This window comes from Bactrocera tryoni, chromosome 4, assembly GCF_016617805.1.
Source record: "Bactrocera tryoni isolate S06 chromosome 4, CSIRO_BtryS06_freeze2, whole genome shotgun sequence".
NCBI lineage: Eukaryota > Metazoa > Arthropoda > Insecta > Diptera > Tephritidae > Bactrocera > Bactrocera tryoni.
In genome coordinates, this window is record NC_052502.1 from 9,476,328 (window position 1) to 9,494,267 (window position 17,940).

The following is a 17,940-nucleotide window of genomic DNA, read 5'->3' on the forward strand; positions in this document are numbered from 1 at the left end:
TCTCAGTTAATATTCCATACCGAATTTCGAGAAGATATCTCGTCTAATATAAAAGCTTTCCATACAAGCACTGGATTTTGACCGATCAGTTTGTATGACCGCTATATGCTATAATATACTGATTTGAACGATTTCTTTGGAGATTACACAATTGTCTTAAATAATGTTCTGTGCCGAATTTCGTGCAGTTATCTCATCAAATGAGAAAGTTTTCCATATAAGTCCTTGATTACGATCGCTCAGTTTGTAGGACAGCTATAACTTACAGTGGTCTGATATCGGCGGTTTCGCCTAATAAGTTGATATAAAGGAAGAAAAGGACTCATGTAAAATTTCAGATCGATGTTTGAAAAATTGAGGGACTAGTTCTCGTATATACAGTACCAACAACGGCCGTTTCATTAATAAAAACTATCAACTGGAGAAATATTGGGTTTCCGAATATGAAGTTACATTTTTATAACGAAAAAAAAATTTTACTATGTACTTTAAAAATTCACAGATAATGTGGCAACACTGTCAAAATTGTAAAAATAAAACTAAGACTTTTTTGTGTGTGTCGGAAATATTGACAAAAATTATGTTGTTTTTTCTTGCCACATAAGCAGCTAAATGTTACTCTCTTCAGAATTTGCACCATTCTATACATATGTACGCATACACTCTCAGAAAAAATCCTTAAATATAAACCGATAAGTTTTAGTAGCAAAACCCCAAAAAACAAGAACAAATGAGCAAACGAAAATCCGCAAACAACGAAAGCACCAACAATGTAATCCAAGAATTGTGTGCAACAAAATGTCGTTAATTAAATCTCGGCTGCTTGTTGTTGCACCCTAACGCCAAGCCAAAAAATTCACACACACACACACTCATACATACACATACTCTCATTATGCACTGCAGTTGTTGGCATTGTTGTGGCTCGCTTTTTGAGGGGTTTCGCTAATTCTTAGCAGTTTTTTCGCTGACATTTGTTTTTGTTGTTGCACGCCCGTTTTTCAGTTGGCTGCAATTTCCTGACGTTGCAAGTGGCCGCGCATTGCGTGCCAACCGAAAAGTACGCGGACACATTGTTGCTTCGTAAAAACGATGAAGTGATGGCCAACCGCCGTTAAATGAAAAGCAACAACAACAACATAAATAAATAATAATAAAAATATGAAAAAACAACGAAAACAAAATTATGAAAATCCGCTCTCATATAATTCAATCTGCCTCCATTTCCCCGGATTCTCACATTTTAAACTTGTTGTTGTCATTTTCCTCTTTTTTTGCTTCCGCAATTTTTTGCTTATAAATTATTATGTATTCTTTTTTGCTCTCTTCTCTATGCATTGCAGGACTTCAGCATTTCATTAGCGCCACACAGCCAAAAACAACAACAACTAGAAGAACAAGACGCAGTGAAGAAGTAGCAACAGCAGCATAGAAGCGGCAAGGAGCGTAAATAAGAGGAGAAGAGCAAGGCGGAAAGGGTGAGAAATCCACTCGAGAAGTCTCTCAGCGCCTGTGAGCGGCGTTGTTGTTGTAGCGCGCAGTGTACTCGCTGCCCGAGGCATACTAGCAGTGTTGCAATTCTTCGTCTAACGGTATTCGCAGTTGCTGCTGCTGTAGTTGTTGTTGTTGAAGTAGCGGTAGTGCAGCACGTGCCGGCGTCATTCCGTGCTCAACACACCGTGAAATGTGCAATTCTTGGCTCCTCATAATTGCGATTACACTGGAATGCTTATGGAACTCGCAGCTGTCCGAAACATCGAAATCATGCCCAGCCGAGTGCATCTGCTTATCACAGACCCAAGTAAGTGTGCAGGGCGCACAAGGGCGCAAACAGAAAATATTTAAATTATCATAATAATAATAATAAGAAAGTGAGAGAGTGGTGGATAGTAGAGGAATGTGAACACAGTGGTGAGGTTTGATTTTTGCACACAGAGTTGATTTTTTGTTCTTTTATTTAACATTTTATTATTGTGATTGAAAAGACCTTTATTAAGTTTTGAAATAACGATGTGGTTAGTAACTTTACTCAGTTAGGTGTGTGTCTCCGCTTTAAAATTAAATATTATTTGAGAATGCGCCTGGATGTAGGCAACAAATTGGATTATTTTGACTGAATATATTTCGATTCTTTCTGGCTTCTTGGCCGGAGCACAAGATCGGTATGCGAAACTATCAAATATGATATTTTTTATATTGATTAGTAGAGCATAAGCAAGCATGAATCTTCGATGAGCTATTTACGGGGTATACAATCAATAATTTCCACATTAAATGGAAGAACGGGGGCATATTTATTTTGGCTTTTATTGGTGAATTTAAATGGCAGCTGTATGCTATAGTAATCTGTTCAAATAAATTTTTTCAGAGGTTGAAGCGTAGCTTCAGTTGGTTTTAATCGGTGAGTTTGAATGGCACCTACATGCTATAGTAGTCCGTTCTGAAAAAAATTTTTTTCATGTTGTAGTATTGGCTTAGGTAATGCCAAATTTCCAAAAGATATCTCATCAAATAAAAAAGTTTTCCATACAAAAACTTGATTTTGATAGGTCGATGGCAGTTCTCATATTATAGACAATGCTCCTGTAACGACGATTCCGGCAGATGAGCAGCTTCTTTAGTGAACTCCAGATCGATTTCTCAAAAACTGAGCACTATTTCTCAAGTATGCATATACACAGACGGACAGAGATACAGATATACTTGGCGATATCGATTCAGTTCGTCATATGTATACACTTCGTAGCGTCTCTGACTATTCTTGCTCTTCTGGAGGTCACAAATTTCATGCCATTCTGAAGACTGTATTTAAGTATGATGAAAGGCAGTTATTGAGATCACATGATTCCAGAAAACAATAGCACATTTAATTATTTTTTCAGTGCTCTGTGACAAGAATTGATCCATTAAAAAAGCACCGAGAGATTTGGTAAATTAAGTGGCTCATCACTTTTATGAGAAAACCACAACAAGTAACAAGTAAAGCTTACCACAGGAACGAAGCCTTCGTAAACTCTAGAGATTCGTCACTGCTTTATGTGGGAACCGCAACCTTCCACATAAAAAGTTACCACAAAAAAGGCCTTAAGAAACTCCCAACCAATAATAAAATTCAGTGAATAATTAATCGAAGAAATATCTTGGGTTAAGTGCAGCTTTTGATACAAAAGCTGGAAATATTTAGAAAAAATATAGATATACAAGTATGTACCCCTGCTTACGGCCGTATTAAATGATCTCACGATATGATGGCATTGAAGTATATTTACGTCTGCATTATGTTTGTATCTTTAGTTAGTTTCTTCCTCGTCCACGTCCTCTTCCCTTTTTCTTCCCCTTACTCTTTTCATATGTTTCTGTCGGAATACTATTACTTTCACTCCGGGAAGAGTTTCTCGCTGGAAGGAGGTGGTAAGATTTAGACAACAGCATGTTGAGGAAATTATATTAAGGAAGAAATTATCTGACTAACAAAAGCAACATATTAGACAGTGATCCTTTGATATAAGACTCGTTATACAAAATGCCAGAACAACTCTGGTAAGCTAACGCGGGCGTCGAACAAATCTGTCAGAGCCCCTAAAACACAAATTTAAGAATTTTTTTTTAATTAGCATGGACACAAACCCTGTCTTAAAAAAATCAAAAAAGAATCCCATGGCAATCCCGGCATCATGCATTCACCAAGTGCTACTAAAATATGAAAAATCAAAACAGCGAAACGCAAAAACAACACTACCAAATAATTTTGACTTTTAAGACTAAAGAGCTCAAAAACAGAGCAAAAAATTCCAGTTAAGTGAAGTAGAGAAAATGGAGACGCAAAATAACAAAGAGCCACTAAAAAACGCAACAACTACAACAATAATTTAACTGCAAGTTGCAGTTCACAAAGCAACAATAAAAATAACAATGGAAAATACGAAATTAGTGGCAACGGCAGCGACTAAAGTGTTGTCAACAGCAGACAGAAACATGCCGCACAACAGTAAATTCATTAATGCAGACATCTAAAGCAGCAGCGCCCAACGGAGGCACGCAAAAAACACAATGATGCAACAAAAGCAAGAAAACAGTAATAAAGACGAGTTTAAAACAGAAATTGGCGAAATTGCAAAGCGGATTGGAAACAAGCAAAAATCGCGAAAAATGATGGGGAGAGTAGGGGTGAAGCAAGCAGCAATAAGCGCACGAAAAGCAATTAATTTAAGGGAGATAATAATTCAAAAATCACGCGATTATTGTCAAAATGCTAATAATAGAGGTGGAAGTGGGATTATGGTTGTAATGAGAAAGCGGATTTGCAACTTCATTTGTTTGGTTTTGAAAATAATACCAAGAGAATCAAATTTGTAGTCAGAACTGTCCAACAATCTAGCGAATGAAGGCCAACACAGCCTCGGTATGTATCTAAGATGTAGTATTTGGAAAATTGGATTAAGCGTTGTATGACTCAGTAGCCTATTTTGAAAGCGATAATACAGATTTGTAAAAAAAAACATAAAATTTAGCTCTTTTTGAGTTCGGTTTAAATGTGATCAGGTGGTATTTTTTTATAATAAATATTGTAAACATTTTATGTTTATAACTCTCTTTGGGATTTCCAAAAAATTTTGTATTGGGTCACCCTGTGAAAGCAATGAAATATATTTTCTGAAGTTTGGGTAATGCATTTTAGATTTTTATAAAATATAAATAAAAGTGTTAAACAAGGGTCTTCTTCAGCTATGGCGTTAAAGTTATCAACTTTATTTAAAACTCAAACTTCTAGGAAGTTTTCTTCATAAAAAACACCCTGCATTAAAGACATATTTTACAAGAAAAAAAATTTCACTAATCATTCAATAAAGTCCGAGACCAATATCACAATTCAGCGTTCTTTAGAAAATATTCGGAAAAGTGACACAAAGAAGTGACTTTTTCTTCAATCCACTCAAAACAAAGTTTAAATTTATTATTTTTTTCGCATATTCTCAATTCTGGAGAAGCTCATTCTCACAACCGCTTCTTTAGTCTTCTGAGTTCAGATCTATAAGATCGAAGCAATAGGATTTGTATATAAATACGTAGAGAATTTTTGTCAGTCCGGTTTAACTTTGATCAGATGGTATTTCTGTAAATTAAAAAATGTATATTTTCTATAGTTTGAATAATGGATTCGTGAATTTTATAAATTATAAATATTTGCAAACGTGTTGAACCAAGGCACAGTTCAGCTAAAGTGTGAAAGTTACCTGCTCTATTTCAACTCGATGTTTTAGAAGAATAGATCATAGAAATGATCTACAGAAAGTATAAAGTATTAAATATACGAGCTGAACCAGTGAACATTTCAGCTTTGGCGAGCTTAAGACTTTGTTTCAAACTCGACTTTATAGGAAATTTTTTTTATAATAGACACCCTGTGTTAAGGCCATACTTTAAGACAGAAAAATTCACAGAAATTATCAGACGCTCGCCCTAACCATAGCCTCGTTATTTTTTCGAGTACAAACCAGTCCAAAAAATCGAAGATCAAAACTTTAATTCAACTGGCTTTAAAAAATATTCGAAAAATATTTCTAAAAAATTAAATATATTTCTACAAAAATATTTAAATTAATTTTTTCGCATATTTTCAGTTCTAGAGAAGCCTAATTTTATATCGTCGCCTCTATTAACCATTTTCTAAGTAGTGAGTCTTAAGCTATAGCCTAACGATTATGAACCTAACTTGATAAAAGAACGAATCAAAAGAGATAGGAGTTTATACCTTCGAGCCATAGAAACCATTATTCTTATGTGACAACTCTGAAATGCTTCTTCTTCCTCTTTATTAGCGTAGACACCGCTTATGCGATTATAGCTGTAAATAAATGAAATGCTGCTTTTGCCAAAAAATCGTGTTGCCAGCTGATTTACCGATAATGACCGCATAAATTGTCAAATTGCGGCCAGAACTCGCGGCTACTTCGTAATAGTCCTTCACTTTGCATATCTGGCAGTTTTACATAGATAAATTATCGAATTAGCGATAAACTAATATTTGAAGTAACAACCAAATTCGTCGAAATTGTTTATATATAGTTAAGATTTCTTAGAGCAACCTCAAAATATCACGCTCAACCGATGTTTTTAAAATTTTGAAACATATCGACTTTTTGGGCAGCTCAACCGATATTTTCGTAAACCAGAAATATATCGATTTTTTTGGGCAGCTCAACCCCTGTTTTCAAAACTTCGAGACACATCGTTTTTTTAAGCAGTCCAACCGATAATTTCAAAATTTGAAATATATCGATTTTTTGAGCGGCTCAACCGATATTTTTAAAAATTCGAAACATATCGATTTTTTCATAAATTCGAGACACATCGAGTTTTCTGGGCAGCTCAACCGATATTTTCAAAAGTTTCGATACATATCGATTTTTTTTTGCGCAATCTAGCTTTTCTTTTAAGTTCGTAGTCGAGGTGGAAATGCAATTCGAGCAAATCATTCATCTTTTCAACCTACGCTGAGATCAAAAGCGAAGTGAATTGTTCGGTTTTTTTATTTTCAAAATTCGAAGGCTTTCTACAAGTCAACTGCAAGATATCTAGCGAGAAAAACTGTTGGAGTTTTGATTATCGAAAAAACATTTTACCACATCGATTCTCAAGCAATATCTTGCATTTAAACCAAATTCGATAATACCGAAGACAGAACCAAGCGAATATTATTCAACTGCATTAAGAGTTCTTGTTATAAGACAGCATAGGTTTAAGATATCTGAAGAACAACAACTATAGCTTCGAATAATCGGAACGCACATAAAAGAAAAGCAATACGAAGTGGCAGAAAAGAAAACTAATATATTCTCAAAGACTCTGCATTCGCAGTGATTGTGCCTTATGCCTTTTTACTTTTTATATCCTTTTCAAGTGATTCTCATTTTTTTCACTCCCCCAACAGCATTGGCAAGAAAATGCTTATTTCCGTGATTTCAATTCGCCAGCGCTTTCTGTGTTATCCACTCCAAGCTGCTTGCTGCTTTTTGTCTTCATAAAAATCAAGCCCGTGGAGAAGACACTAATAGAACGCGTCCCCAATGGCAACCGCCGCGTTCGCTCATTGTTGTCTGGCACGGCGCTGACATCCACACACCCGCAACCGCATAGAATTAGTTGTTGGAAATCGCTTATAACTAATACTCAACCCCTCCAAATCAGCTTCAGCGCCACTGCAGTGAGACCTCAATACGTTTACGCTTACGAATTGCTAGTAAATTGGAAAATTCAAGTAATTTCATTATTCCAGATTAAATGTGGGTTGGTGGATGCGGCTAAAGCCAGCTCATCCTGCACACTTAGTGCGTCGTCACGGGATGCAACTGCCAAATCAGTTGTCGTCGCTTCAGCCCCTTGCGCTGCTCGATTATATGGTCAATTCCCCACAGTGCAGCCCAAGCGCTGCTCTTTGCTGTGGCTTCGGCTTCACAGTCGCTGTGTGTGTGTGTAGTGCGACGCTTGGCTCCACAATCAGTTGGTTGCGTCAAACATTGCTTTGCTTCTGCTCTTCTGCGAGCGCTGTGTGTTCTCGCATGGCGTTCCATTTTTCAACAATGATGACGCGACATGAAACTTGCAATTATTGTTCTAATAAAATTGTTAGCGAAAAGGCAGTGAAGTGCAAGAATTGCAAAGATGATATGCAAAAAATATAAAAACTAATAACGAGTCTTAGCGGAATCTGGGTGAATGAAGAATTTTGATTCGAATTTAATGTCCACTATATTTAGGCGAATGCGGAAGTACGGAATTAGCTGAAAACTGGTGCTTCACTTTAAAAATTTTAATATTCGAAATCATTAAATATTATCATAGGAAATTAAAATGGAACATTACAGTAGAATAAACACTAGTTCCATAAACTGGAGTTCAATGACCGTTTTGGTGTTTAACATAAACACATCATTAATAAACACGGAGTTAAGTACACAAGAAATGATGTTTAATTTCCCTTGAACACTGAAAGATCGTGGCTGCCAGGTAATTGCCTATGCAGACGATGTACCTCAACATCGTAACAAATTTGATAGTCGTAAATGGTCTCGCCATCAACCTAAATAAAACCGAGGTATTTTATTTACTAGAAGATACTAGATCCCGGCGGCACCGCTGCGGCAAGTGGGAGATATCTTTCTGCAACCAGCAGATACAGTGAAATATCTACGACTTATCCAGGATAGGAAGCTTTCATGGCAGCCGAATATCGAACAGAAAGAAAAAAAGGCATCGATTGTCTTGTAATCTTGTAGAGGAGCCAATGGCAAAAGGTGGAGTCTCTCACTGAAAGTGGTCCTCTGGCTCTATGACACCGCAGTCAAGTCATTATGTTCCATAGAGCCTTTATGTGGTGGAGGGCTCAGCATGTATGGTCCACTCTAACCGTGACACTTAATTTCGTCCTACAAATATTGACCGTAGACATCGTCGTACTCAGAGAATCAGGGTTCATAAAGAACACGTGTCTCAATACTCGGAAATCCTCACTGACTTTGACTTCATAGCGGATCACTTGGATCAAGGAGTCGCCAAACCGAACTCTGGTGGCTCCTTTTCTATCCATATACCGGTGAGGGAGCTGTGGGTGGGAAGAACCCGATATAAGATATGGTCAGTGAGCTACTTTAAGCATGGTCAACGTTTGGAGGAAGGTTGGTGAAGGGGTTTACCGTCTAGAACTCTCTCTCAACTTCAGCTTCAGACTTCCTGATTATTACAGGAATTCTTCCAAGCCGAGGTTGCAGCCATTAAGGTAGCAGTAGGTTTACTTCCTCGGAATGCAGCCTTCTTAAGAAAAGTAACCATCCACTCAGATATCAGAGTGGCGATACTAGCCTTGAACTCATTAACAGTGCGTTCAGGGCTGGTTAAAGAGCACCTAACCTCGCTATTAATAGTAACGAGTGTATTTATGATAAAACTGGAAGTGGAATCTCAGGAGAATGTAAAACTGCTTGGCCATCATCGGTATATGCCAAGAGAGATCTAGTGGTCTCTTAGTCTTCAACAAGGCTAGCCTTTCCCTAGTTTTTGGGCTTTTTAAAGGCCATTGCTTTATTGGCGTCCACGCAGTAAGGCTGGGAATTCTACCAGACGCCATGTGCAGAAGCTGTATGGAAGAAAATGAAGGAAAACAATTCAACATTTCCTTCTTGACTGTCCCTGTTGACAGGAGTTCTTCTTTTTTATGGCCTCTTGTAAAGAAGAATTAAGAGTTTCAGCTTTCTTACAGAATTTGATCATGGCTATCAGCTTCTGGTGGTGTCTTTATGTGACAGATTTTGTTTGGTCTTTTCATTAAATTTTTAGAAGTTCTCGTAGTTAATTTTCTTTTAACTATTGAGTTTCATCCTCAGCTTAGAAAAACTTCTGCGATCTTCTTTAGGTCCATAGAATTTCGCAGTGGAGACCTTTACTTAGGTCTTCGGTTTTGCAGTAGCCAGCGAGTCCGCTATGAACAGGTACCCTAACAAGCCAGATGAAGTAGCTTGATGCAAGCTATAGAGAGAAGAGACACTCCTCGGCTGTCGGAGTGAATGTTCACCTTCCTGAAAGAACTTGTACTTCCTGGCAATACGTCTGCCGCTACCATAATAGCAGCCACTTCAGCCTGAAGGACCCAGCAGAGGTCCGGTAGCTAACAGCTAAGGTTGACGGAGAGCTCCTTAGTGAAAACCGAATAAAAATTGAGATAAAAATTTCGGAGTGTCTTTGTTCCGACTCCTTCATGTGGAAAATGGTATAAAGTGCTTTAGTGTACTCCGCAGTGCAACAGCAGCTCTTGCGATAAAGCAATATAAAGTACCAAATGCCTTCTTTACTATCGCTTTGAGCCTCCCACAAATTTGCTGAGACTGCGAATGTCAGTTTTGGCTATATTTTCTAGTATGACGAAAGTAACACTGCCGAGATGTTTCAGGCTCACTAGTGCAAAGGCCGGACAATGGAGGAGAAAGTGCTTAGCTGTTTCCACCTCACTCTCCTCCATATATATACCTTTGACAACTAGCGTCCGTTGATAAATATTGTCTGAAGCATTTATTTAAAGCTATCGATCTTAAAACTTCAGTTTTGAGCTCAAAAGCCTCCAACCTAACCTCACAATCCGAATTCGCATACTCAAAGCGAGAGTTTATCACAATTACAACTGCGAACAAATGAAATTCGACCATAAAAGTCAACTTAATATTCATTCAACAGCCGAAATGTGAAATCTACTTCCGCACCACTGCAGTCCCCCAGCACCTGGCGAGCGACTGGCTGGCATGCGTGTCTAATTTAATTCAATTTAGTTGAATAAGTTGAAAAGGAAATCAGTCAAAAATCACGCGCATTTAATGGCGCTCATGATTTGGCACTTCCGCGAGCGGCAGTGTGGGCACCACTCTAGAAGCCGCCACACAATACACCAAGCACGAGGCATAGACGGACGCACTACAATGTAGCGCCTACATAGCAGGCTCGGGTGCGATATTTAACTAGAGAGAGAGAGAGGAAGAACCGGAGGCGTGTGCAGAAATAATCAATTCTCCACGCTAAAGAAGACACAAGCTGAGGGGGAGGGGCAACGCCGACGCAACTCGATTTAATTTAATTTGCTACAATAATGGCGCATATTCAATTTACCCACGAACGCATTTAACGCCATAAAGCGTCACTGAGAAATGAAGCCGGAGCTGAAGTGAAAACAAAGGCGACGAAAAAAGCGTGAAGAAATTGTGGAAACAAAACCATAAACATGAACATTAAGATGCGTGAAAATAGATATGCGGATGAATGTGCCGACAGACGGACCACGAGACGGACAGACAGTTTCGCAATAAAAATTGTACTGCTGGCGGGAGCGAAGTTATGCACAAAAGAGACGCAAACGCGGACACTGCCACGCCACGACAGCGAGGTAGTTCACACCTTGACTTGTCAGAGCAAACACACACAGAGCGACGCGGCTCCCTGGAGTACACTACATAACGGTTCTTTTTGTTTTCTTTCTATTTTCTGCTTTTGTTTGTTTAGTTTGTTTTGCGTTGCGCATTTGGTGCCGCCCTTCCACACGCCCCGAGTATGTACTCAGCCACAACACAAACAATTATGCTATTAGCAAGACCCCCGCTGTAGCTAACTCCAACTCACTAATTCTTTGTCTATTCCCACAGGTGTTGTGTAACACTGGCGGTCTGGCGCAGATTCCATTGCGGCAATTACCCTCGACCGTTGAGAATCTCGCATTAACGAAAAACAATTTCCCAGTCATAAAACCGGACTCGTTTGCCGGACTGCGCGCGCTGAAGAAGCTCTCGTTGGACGGCAATAATATAACGCGCATCAAGCAGTTCGCCTTTCGCGGTTTGCCGCGTCTCAAGGAGCTCTCCATACAGTACACACCGTTGCAGACGGTCGCCCAATTCGCATTTGCCGGCCTGCAGAATCTCTCGACCATACTGCTGAGTCACAATCAAATTGCGACCATCGAGGGTAACGCCTTCGCTGGCACATCGAATGTCAAATTGATTTTACTCTCGAACAATCCGCTCATACGCATCGACAGTTCGGCCTTCTCGAGCCTCACCAATGTCGGTCATCTGATATTGCCGTCCGGCATACGCACCATCGAGCCGGATGCCTTCCTCGGCATGGACACGGTGGGTTTGTTGAAGCTCGCGTACATGGATTTGAAGGAGCTCTCGCCATACACCTTCCGCGGCCTGACAAATGTGCTGCTGCTGACGCTGCAAGAGTCCGATTTGGGCATTATATGCGCGGATGCTTTCACCGGTCTATCGCAGGTGGACAAACTGCAGATATTGAATAACAAAATCGATTTGATTGAAGAGCTCAACTTCACCTACACCGCGGACATAAAACTGTTGAAATTCCACGGCAATCATGTGCTGGAGACGCCCGACCCCAACTCGATAATCATCGACGGTGTCTCACAGCTGGAACTGGTGAACAATCACTTTCCCTGCGGCTGTCACATACACACGCTGCTCGACGGCCCACTGGTCGAGGGCGCACACAATCTCAGCGAGTTCCTGCTGAAGAACTACTGCATTTCGCCGCTGGATGTGAACGGTCGCGCCATGGCCGAGCTGGACATCGATTCGATTGGTCGCTGTCAGGATCAGCTGACGAAGGGCAACCTCGGCTCGTCCGCCGCATCGATGGCGCTGAGCGTGAATGTGACCCTGCTCATCGCGGCGGCGACAATTGAGCTGCGCATCTTACGCACCCTCTCGCAGCAGCTGCTGTTGTTGTGGCAGTACCGTGCGCGTGGCTCGCGCGGTCGGCGGCGCCGTTGGCATCTTGTCGGCAGATAAATCCACGGCGATGGCGGTGGCTACACATTTAGTGATATACAAACATACATTTAAGTACATGTAATTATGGCAAATTTTATTATGCGTCAATTTGCGGCGAATTGTTGGCGAATTATGTAAGTAAGTACTGATATTTATTGTTTAAGTAGCGGCGCGCGGTGCGTCTAGCATGAAATAACTTATTAATTACTGCTAAGCTTAAGGAAAATGCCACAACTAATTAACATAAATTGCTCATTTAGCTTAGGTTTTTAATATTAGTGAGAAATTAAAAATTTTAAAAATAATAAAAAATGTAAAAAGGCTAGTTTACTGTGCAGAGTGTTACCAAGTTTTTTTTATTGAAAAAAAAATTGTTTGAAAATAAAAAAAAACAATATTTTTGGTAAATTTAGTATAAATAATATTTTATACTTGTATATGTATGTATTTTTATATATATTTATAGAGGGTGAGCCAATAAGCGCTCTAACTTTTTTCAGTCAATATAATTTGTTTACTTTAATTATTATATATTAGTAATTTGTTTAATGATTATTTGCTATTATTTATTATATCATATTTATAATCAATTCTCAAATTCAGTTTACTATGGCAACCCTGCTTTTGATAACTTGCATTTTATAACAATTTTTGGATTTTTTTTGCACATACTGTTTTTATTTTTAAAAACATTTTTTTTGTCATGGAAATGTTTAAACGAATATGCTTTTTAATCAAAAATACTTACATATGGCAACTTTGAATTTATTAAAACAGCAACTTTGGGAAAATATGATTAAATTTCTGCTCAGGTAAATATAAAATGCTTCGAAAAAAATAATGCATTTAGCAAATTTAATTAAATCACAATTAAATTGCCTTTTTTAATACTTTATAAAAAATATTTTTTTTATATATTTTATAAATATTTTTTTTATATATTTTATAAATATTTTTTATTAATATTTAAAAGTATAATTATCGGTTCTCAGTAACTTATAAAGAGATACGTATATTTAAAAACCGTCTAACTGCCAATTGATTTTAGAATTTTTAAATACCTCCAACATCTCTTATTTACATAATGATGTGAATTGTATTATTCGGACAGTTGGCAACTCCATTTAAAAATTTATAAATTCATAGAACAACTATTGTTAATTGATTTTCAAGTTTTGGCTATGTTGAATATATTGGGTATTCGAAAAAGTCTTTTCGTATTTCTAATCAAACCTCAACTTATTTTTTTTTTTATATTTATAATAAACCTTAATGAACCGAATATGCACACTTTTGATTGACCACTTTTTGCCATTTTTCCGCTAGAGACATTATTCCATCAGTCTAAAACTTTTCTGATTTCTCGGCGAATAACTGTGACAAGTAATTTTCACACGCGTCTCTTGTAGCCAACTTTACTCCATTAAGGCAGTTCGGCATTGACTGAAACAAATGGTAGTCCGATGGTGCAAGGTCGGGGCTATATGGTGGATGCATCAAAACTTCCCAAAAAAGCACTCACAGTTTTTTGCCGAGTCATCAAAAATATGTGTGGTCTTGCGTTGTTCTCATGGAAGACGAAGCGCATTTTGTTGGTCAGTTCTGGTCGTTCTTTTTTCGATTGCTTGCTTCAATCTCATCAGTTGTTGACAGAAAAATGTAAAATTAATCGTTCGATTAGGCTTCATAGTGTATGATTCCTTTCCCATTCCACCAAAAGCTCAGCATAATCTTTCGAGGCGTCAATCCAGGCTTTGTGACCATTTGTTTAGTTTCGCCACGCTTGGACCATGATCCTTTTCACACATTATTGTCCTATTTGATCCACTTTTCGTCACCTGTTACCATTCGCTTCAGTAATGGTTCGATTTCATTTCGTTTCAGCAAAGAATAGCGAATTTTAATTTGCTCTATTAAATTTTTCACTGAAAATGCATGTAGTACCCAAACATTGAGTTTCTTTTTGTAGCCAGCCTTTTTTAAATTGTTCCAAACCGTTTGATGATGAATGTTATGTTCCTTAGCGATGTCATGGCTGCTTATGTGACGGTCTTGGTCAATATTTTCCAAAATTGCATCGACTTTTTCAACGATAGGTCGATTAGAGCGAGATGCATTTTTCACATCGAAATTTCCAGAACGGAAAAAAAATTTCAATGTCTGAAGAAGAGTCTGAATATCACGAGAACTCAAGTTGGTTATACCGCGCACAATTATCTCAAATATAACACTTTTAGACTACTAGACTAGACAAAATAAACAATAAATTTTTACTTTTGCTATTGGTGATTGTCGAACAAGTTACACGCTTCCTCTAAGTTACGTTTGATTGCAAACTACCTTCATATTTCTATAACTCTGAATGTAGCCAACATTTACAAAAAACGTAGTATACATTTAGGCATAATTTAGCCAAGTTGCACACCACTCAATAGTCAAGTTATTATTGTATTTCTTTTACATGTTTACTTTCCTCAGTAAAACACTACAATTTTTGTGTATGAATCTGCTTTAGATACTTCGTTTACCAATTTGAACAAACTCTACAGAGTCCGTTTTATTCAGGCATTTCCATATGCAGTTCAAAAATGGAAGAAATCGGATAATAACCACACTCACCTCCCATGCAAAGGTTATGTTGAAAATCACTAAAAGTGCGTTAACCGACTAACAAAAAACGTCAGAAACACTAAATTTTACGGAAGAAATTGCAGAAGGAAGCTGCACCCAGGCTTTTTTTAAAAATTGAAAATGGGCGTGGCGTCGCCCACTTATGGACCAAAAACCATATCTCAGGAACTACTAGACCGATTTCAATGAAATTCGGTATATAATATTTTCTTAACACCCTGATGACATGTACGAAATATGGGTGAAATCGGTTCACAACCACGCCTTCTTCCAATATAACGCTATTTTGAATTCCATCTGATGCCTTCTCTGTATAATACGAGTATAAACATTAGGAACCAATGATGATAGCGGAATAAAACTTTACACAAATACGGTATTTGAAAAATATGTAAATGACGTATAATGAAATCTCGATTATCACTTTATCATGCGAGAGTATAAAATGTTCGGTGACACCCGAACTTAGCCCTTCCTTACTTGTTACTTTTGCTATTGGTAATTGTCGAACAAGTTACACGCTTCCTCTAAGTTACGAATGATTGCAAACTATCTTCATATTTCTATAACTCTGAATGTAGGCAACATTTCAGTTATTTATACAAAAAACGTAGTATACATTTAGGCATAATTTAGCCAAGTTGCACACCACTCAAAAGTTTTCTAAATAGTCAAGTTATTATTGTATTTCTTTTACATGTTTACTTTCCTCAGTAAAACACTACAATTTTTGTGTATGAATCTGCTTTAGATACTTCGTTTACCAATTTGAACACTATTTGTGTTATATGACGCGAAGAAAAAGAAAAAGTTTAGTAAATGTACCCGAAATGGGCGAACGTATGAATAGTTCATATTTTTTTTTTTATGAACAAAAAATTTAAATGATTCATGGGAAGGGAACTATTTTTTAAAACTCTTTGAATCGGAAACATTCTCGAATAACATCTTACCTTTGATACATATGTAGTGCAAAAGCCTTTGGAAATTGTAAAAAATTATAAAATTCTTAGTCGGTTGAAACTCATTGGAAAATACAGGCAAAAAAATCAGAAATATACGCAAAAAAAATTCTTGAAAAGAATAACCTATTCCTTATTATAATAAAAATAAAGTGAAAAGGCAATTATTTTGTACAAAATAAAAATAAAAATCCGAAAACTTTGATATTTGAATTTACCTACAACTATGTCTTATATAACTTTTTTCTGTATGACTCGTAGTTTTGTAGTAAATCGAGATGATCCATTCTTAACCCTTAAATATTCAAGAACGACTCTCTTCTTCCTTTTGCCGACCTTAGATCACCGTAAATTATTTTTCCTTCCTTATTTGCTATTTTGTCTTTTGTTTCCAATGAGTTTCAATCTACTGTGATCTTTTCTGTTCTCACAAACTATCTATCTTGTTCTATGGAATTGTTTTTTTACTAAGAATGGCTGGAATAGACCTTTGTCAGACCTTCTTAAAAAATAGTTTTTAATTTATCATTTACATTTTAAAAAAGTCCGTATAACCACCATGAGGGTATTAAAGCAAGGAGCAATTAGATTATCAGCTACCTCGCACTCTTTCTCCAACTCAAGATGTGCTTTATGATATTATTAACCGAAAGTAGCGTGTTACAAGTTTCAAGTTCGCTAAACTATTTTTTATGGCAAAATTTGTATTCCAAAAAATTCAAAATTTTCCAACACTTTCAAAAGCAACCGGATATAAATATAACTGCATTATATCGCTCATTTGCTGCAAGACCGGCATAAGTCAAAAAAATCGATTTGCCAGAAAACGCGTTAAAAGTTTTCAACTGACTCCAACCTTACACGGAAAACAGGAATCATATTCTCTTCTCAAGCGGAGCATATATAGTATGATATAACGAACAATTCTGCATCATTAACTCAAAAATCACGTTTTTTGATTTATGCCGGTCTTGCAGCAAATGAGCGATATGTTGATTGCTCATCACACACGTACATATCGTAACACTATTCATAAATTTTCAGGCGAAAGAAAAACGATGTTATAGAAAGCAGTCAAATGAAACAAAATTATTGTTTTGGTTATAAAATGGTTATATATTGGTTATGTATTAGTTATGTATTGATTATATATTGGTTATACATTGGTTATATATGAATTAGTTATTTAATTGTTTTAGTGATACGTTATTTTGCATTTTAGGTGACGATATGTATGTACTCGAATTGTAAGCTTCCTTTAAATACATCACTCATACGCACTGTCCGCCTGAATAGCTCACATACTTTGTCTCTAGAAACGTTTATATTTTCCGAATTTCTTGTACAAAAACAACAATGTAGCATGTGCTTATTGAATTTCTCGGCAATTACACATACATACATACACACACACACACATAAATAATTGCATATGAACAGTTTATTGCTGCTTGTATGCCATTGGCTGTCTTTCTCATTTTCTTTCGTTGATCAATTGCTGTAAATATGCTTTTTTATTACACACCTACACACATGTAAGCACTAAAATCGGCAATCCGTATTCTTTTGGATATTGTGCAAGTTTTTAACGGAGCAATTACATAAATTGACTTGCGGCTGTTGGCATGCTGGTTTTGAGTTGTCGTTGAGCTGAGGTAAAATGATTTTCTTTAAGTTATACTCTTATAGGGAGAAATATTTCTATAAAAAAACTTTCGACTGGCAACGTTTCTCAACAAATAATATATATAAGTCTTTAACCTCAAAATAATTTTCGAGTAATCTTTCACTCAGCCGGAGGATGAGAAAAATACACAAAAACTTTGCATTGGCCACTTTTTTCAAGCTAAAAATCGAAATCATAATAACCTCAAACAATTTGTAGGCAATTCCCTGCAATTTATAAGCTAAATTGAAACAAATTCAATATTTCTCGCCTAAATGGATATCACTAATTCAGTAACGGTCGTTTTCAGTTGTCATACGTTCCTAGGCACACATAAGAACTACCATGAATATAT

General features: G+C 37.1%; 1 protein-coding gene across 1 annotated transcript; it reads left to right on the forward strand.

The window, feature by feature from the left end:
* The first annotated feature begins 1,684 nt into the window (after nucleotides 1-1,684).
* LOC120773614 (insulin-like growth factor-binding protein complex acid labile subunit) lies at nucleotides 1,685-17,170 on the forward strand. Its single transcript, XM_040102614.1, has 4 exons — nucleotides 1,685-1,801; nucleotides 11,181-12,200; nucleotides 16,544-16,571; nucleotides 17,142-17,170. Exons 1-4 carry the CDS (start codon nucleotides 1,685-1,687, stop codon nucleotides 17,168-17,170), a joined length of 1,194 nt encoding a protein of 397 aa, XP_039958548.1.
* Nucleotides 17,171-17,940: the final 770 nt, after the last annotated feature.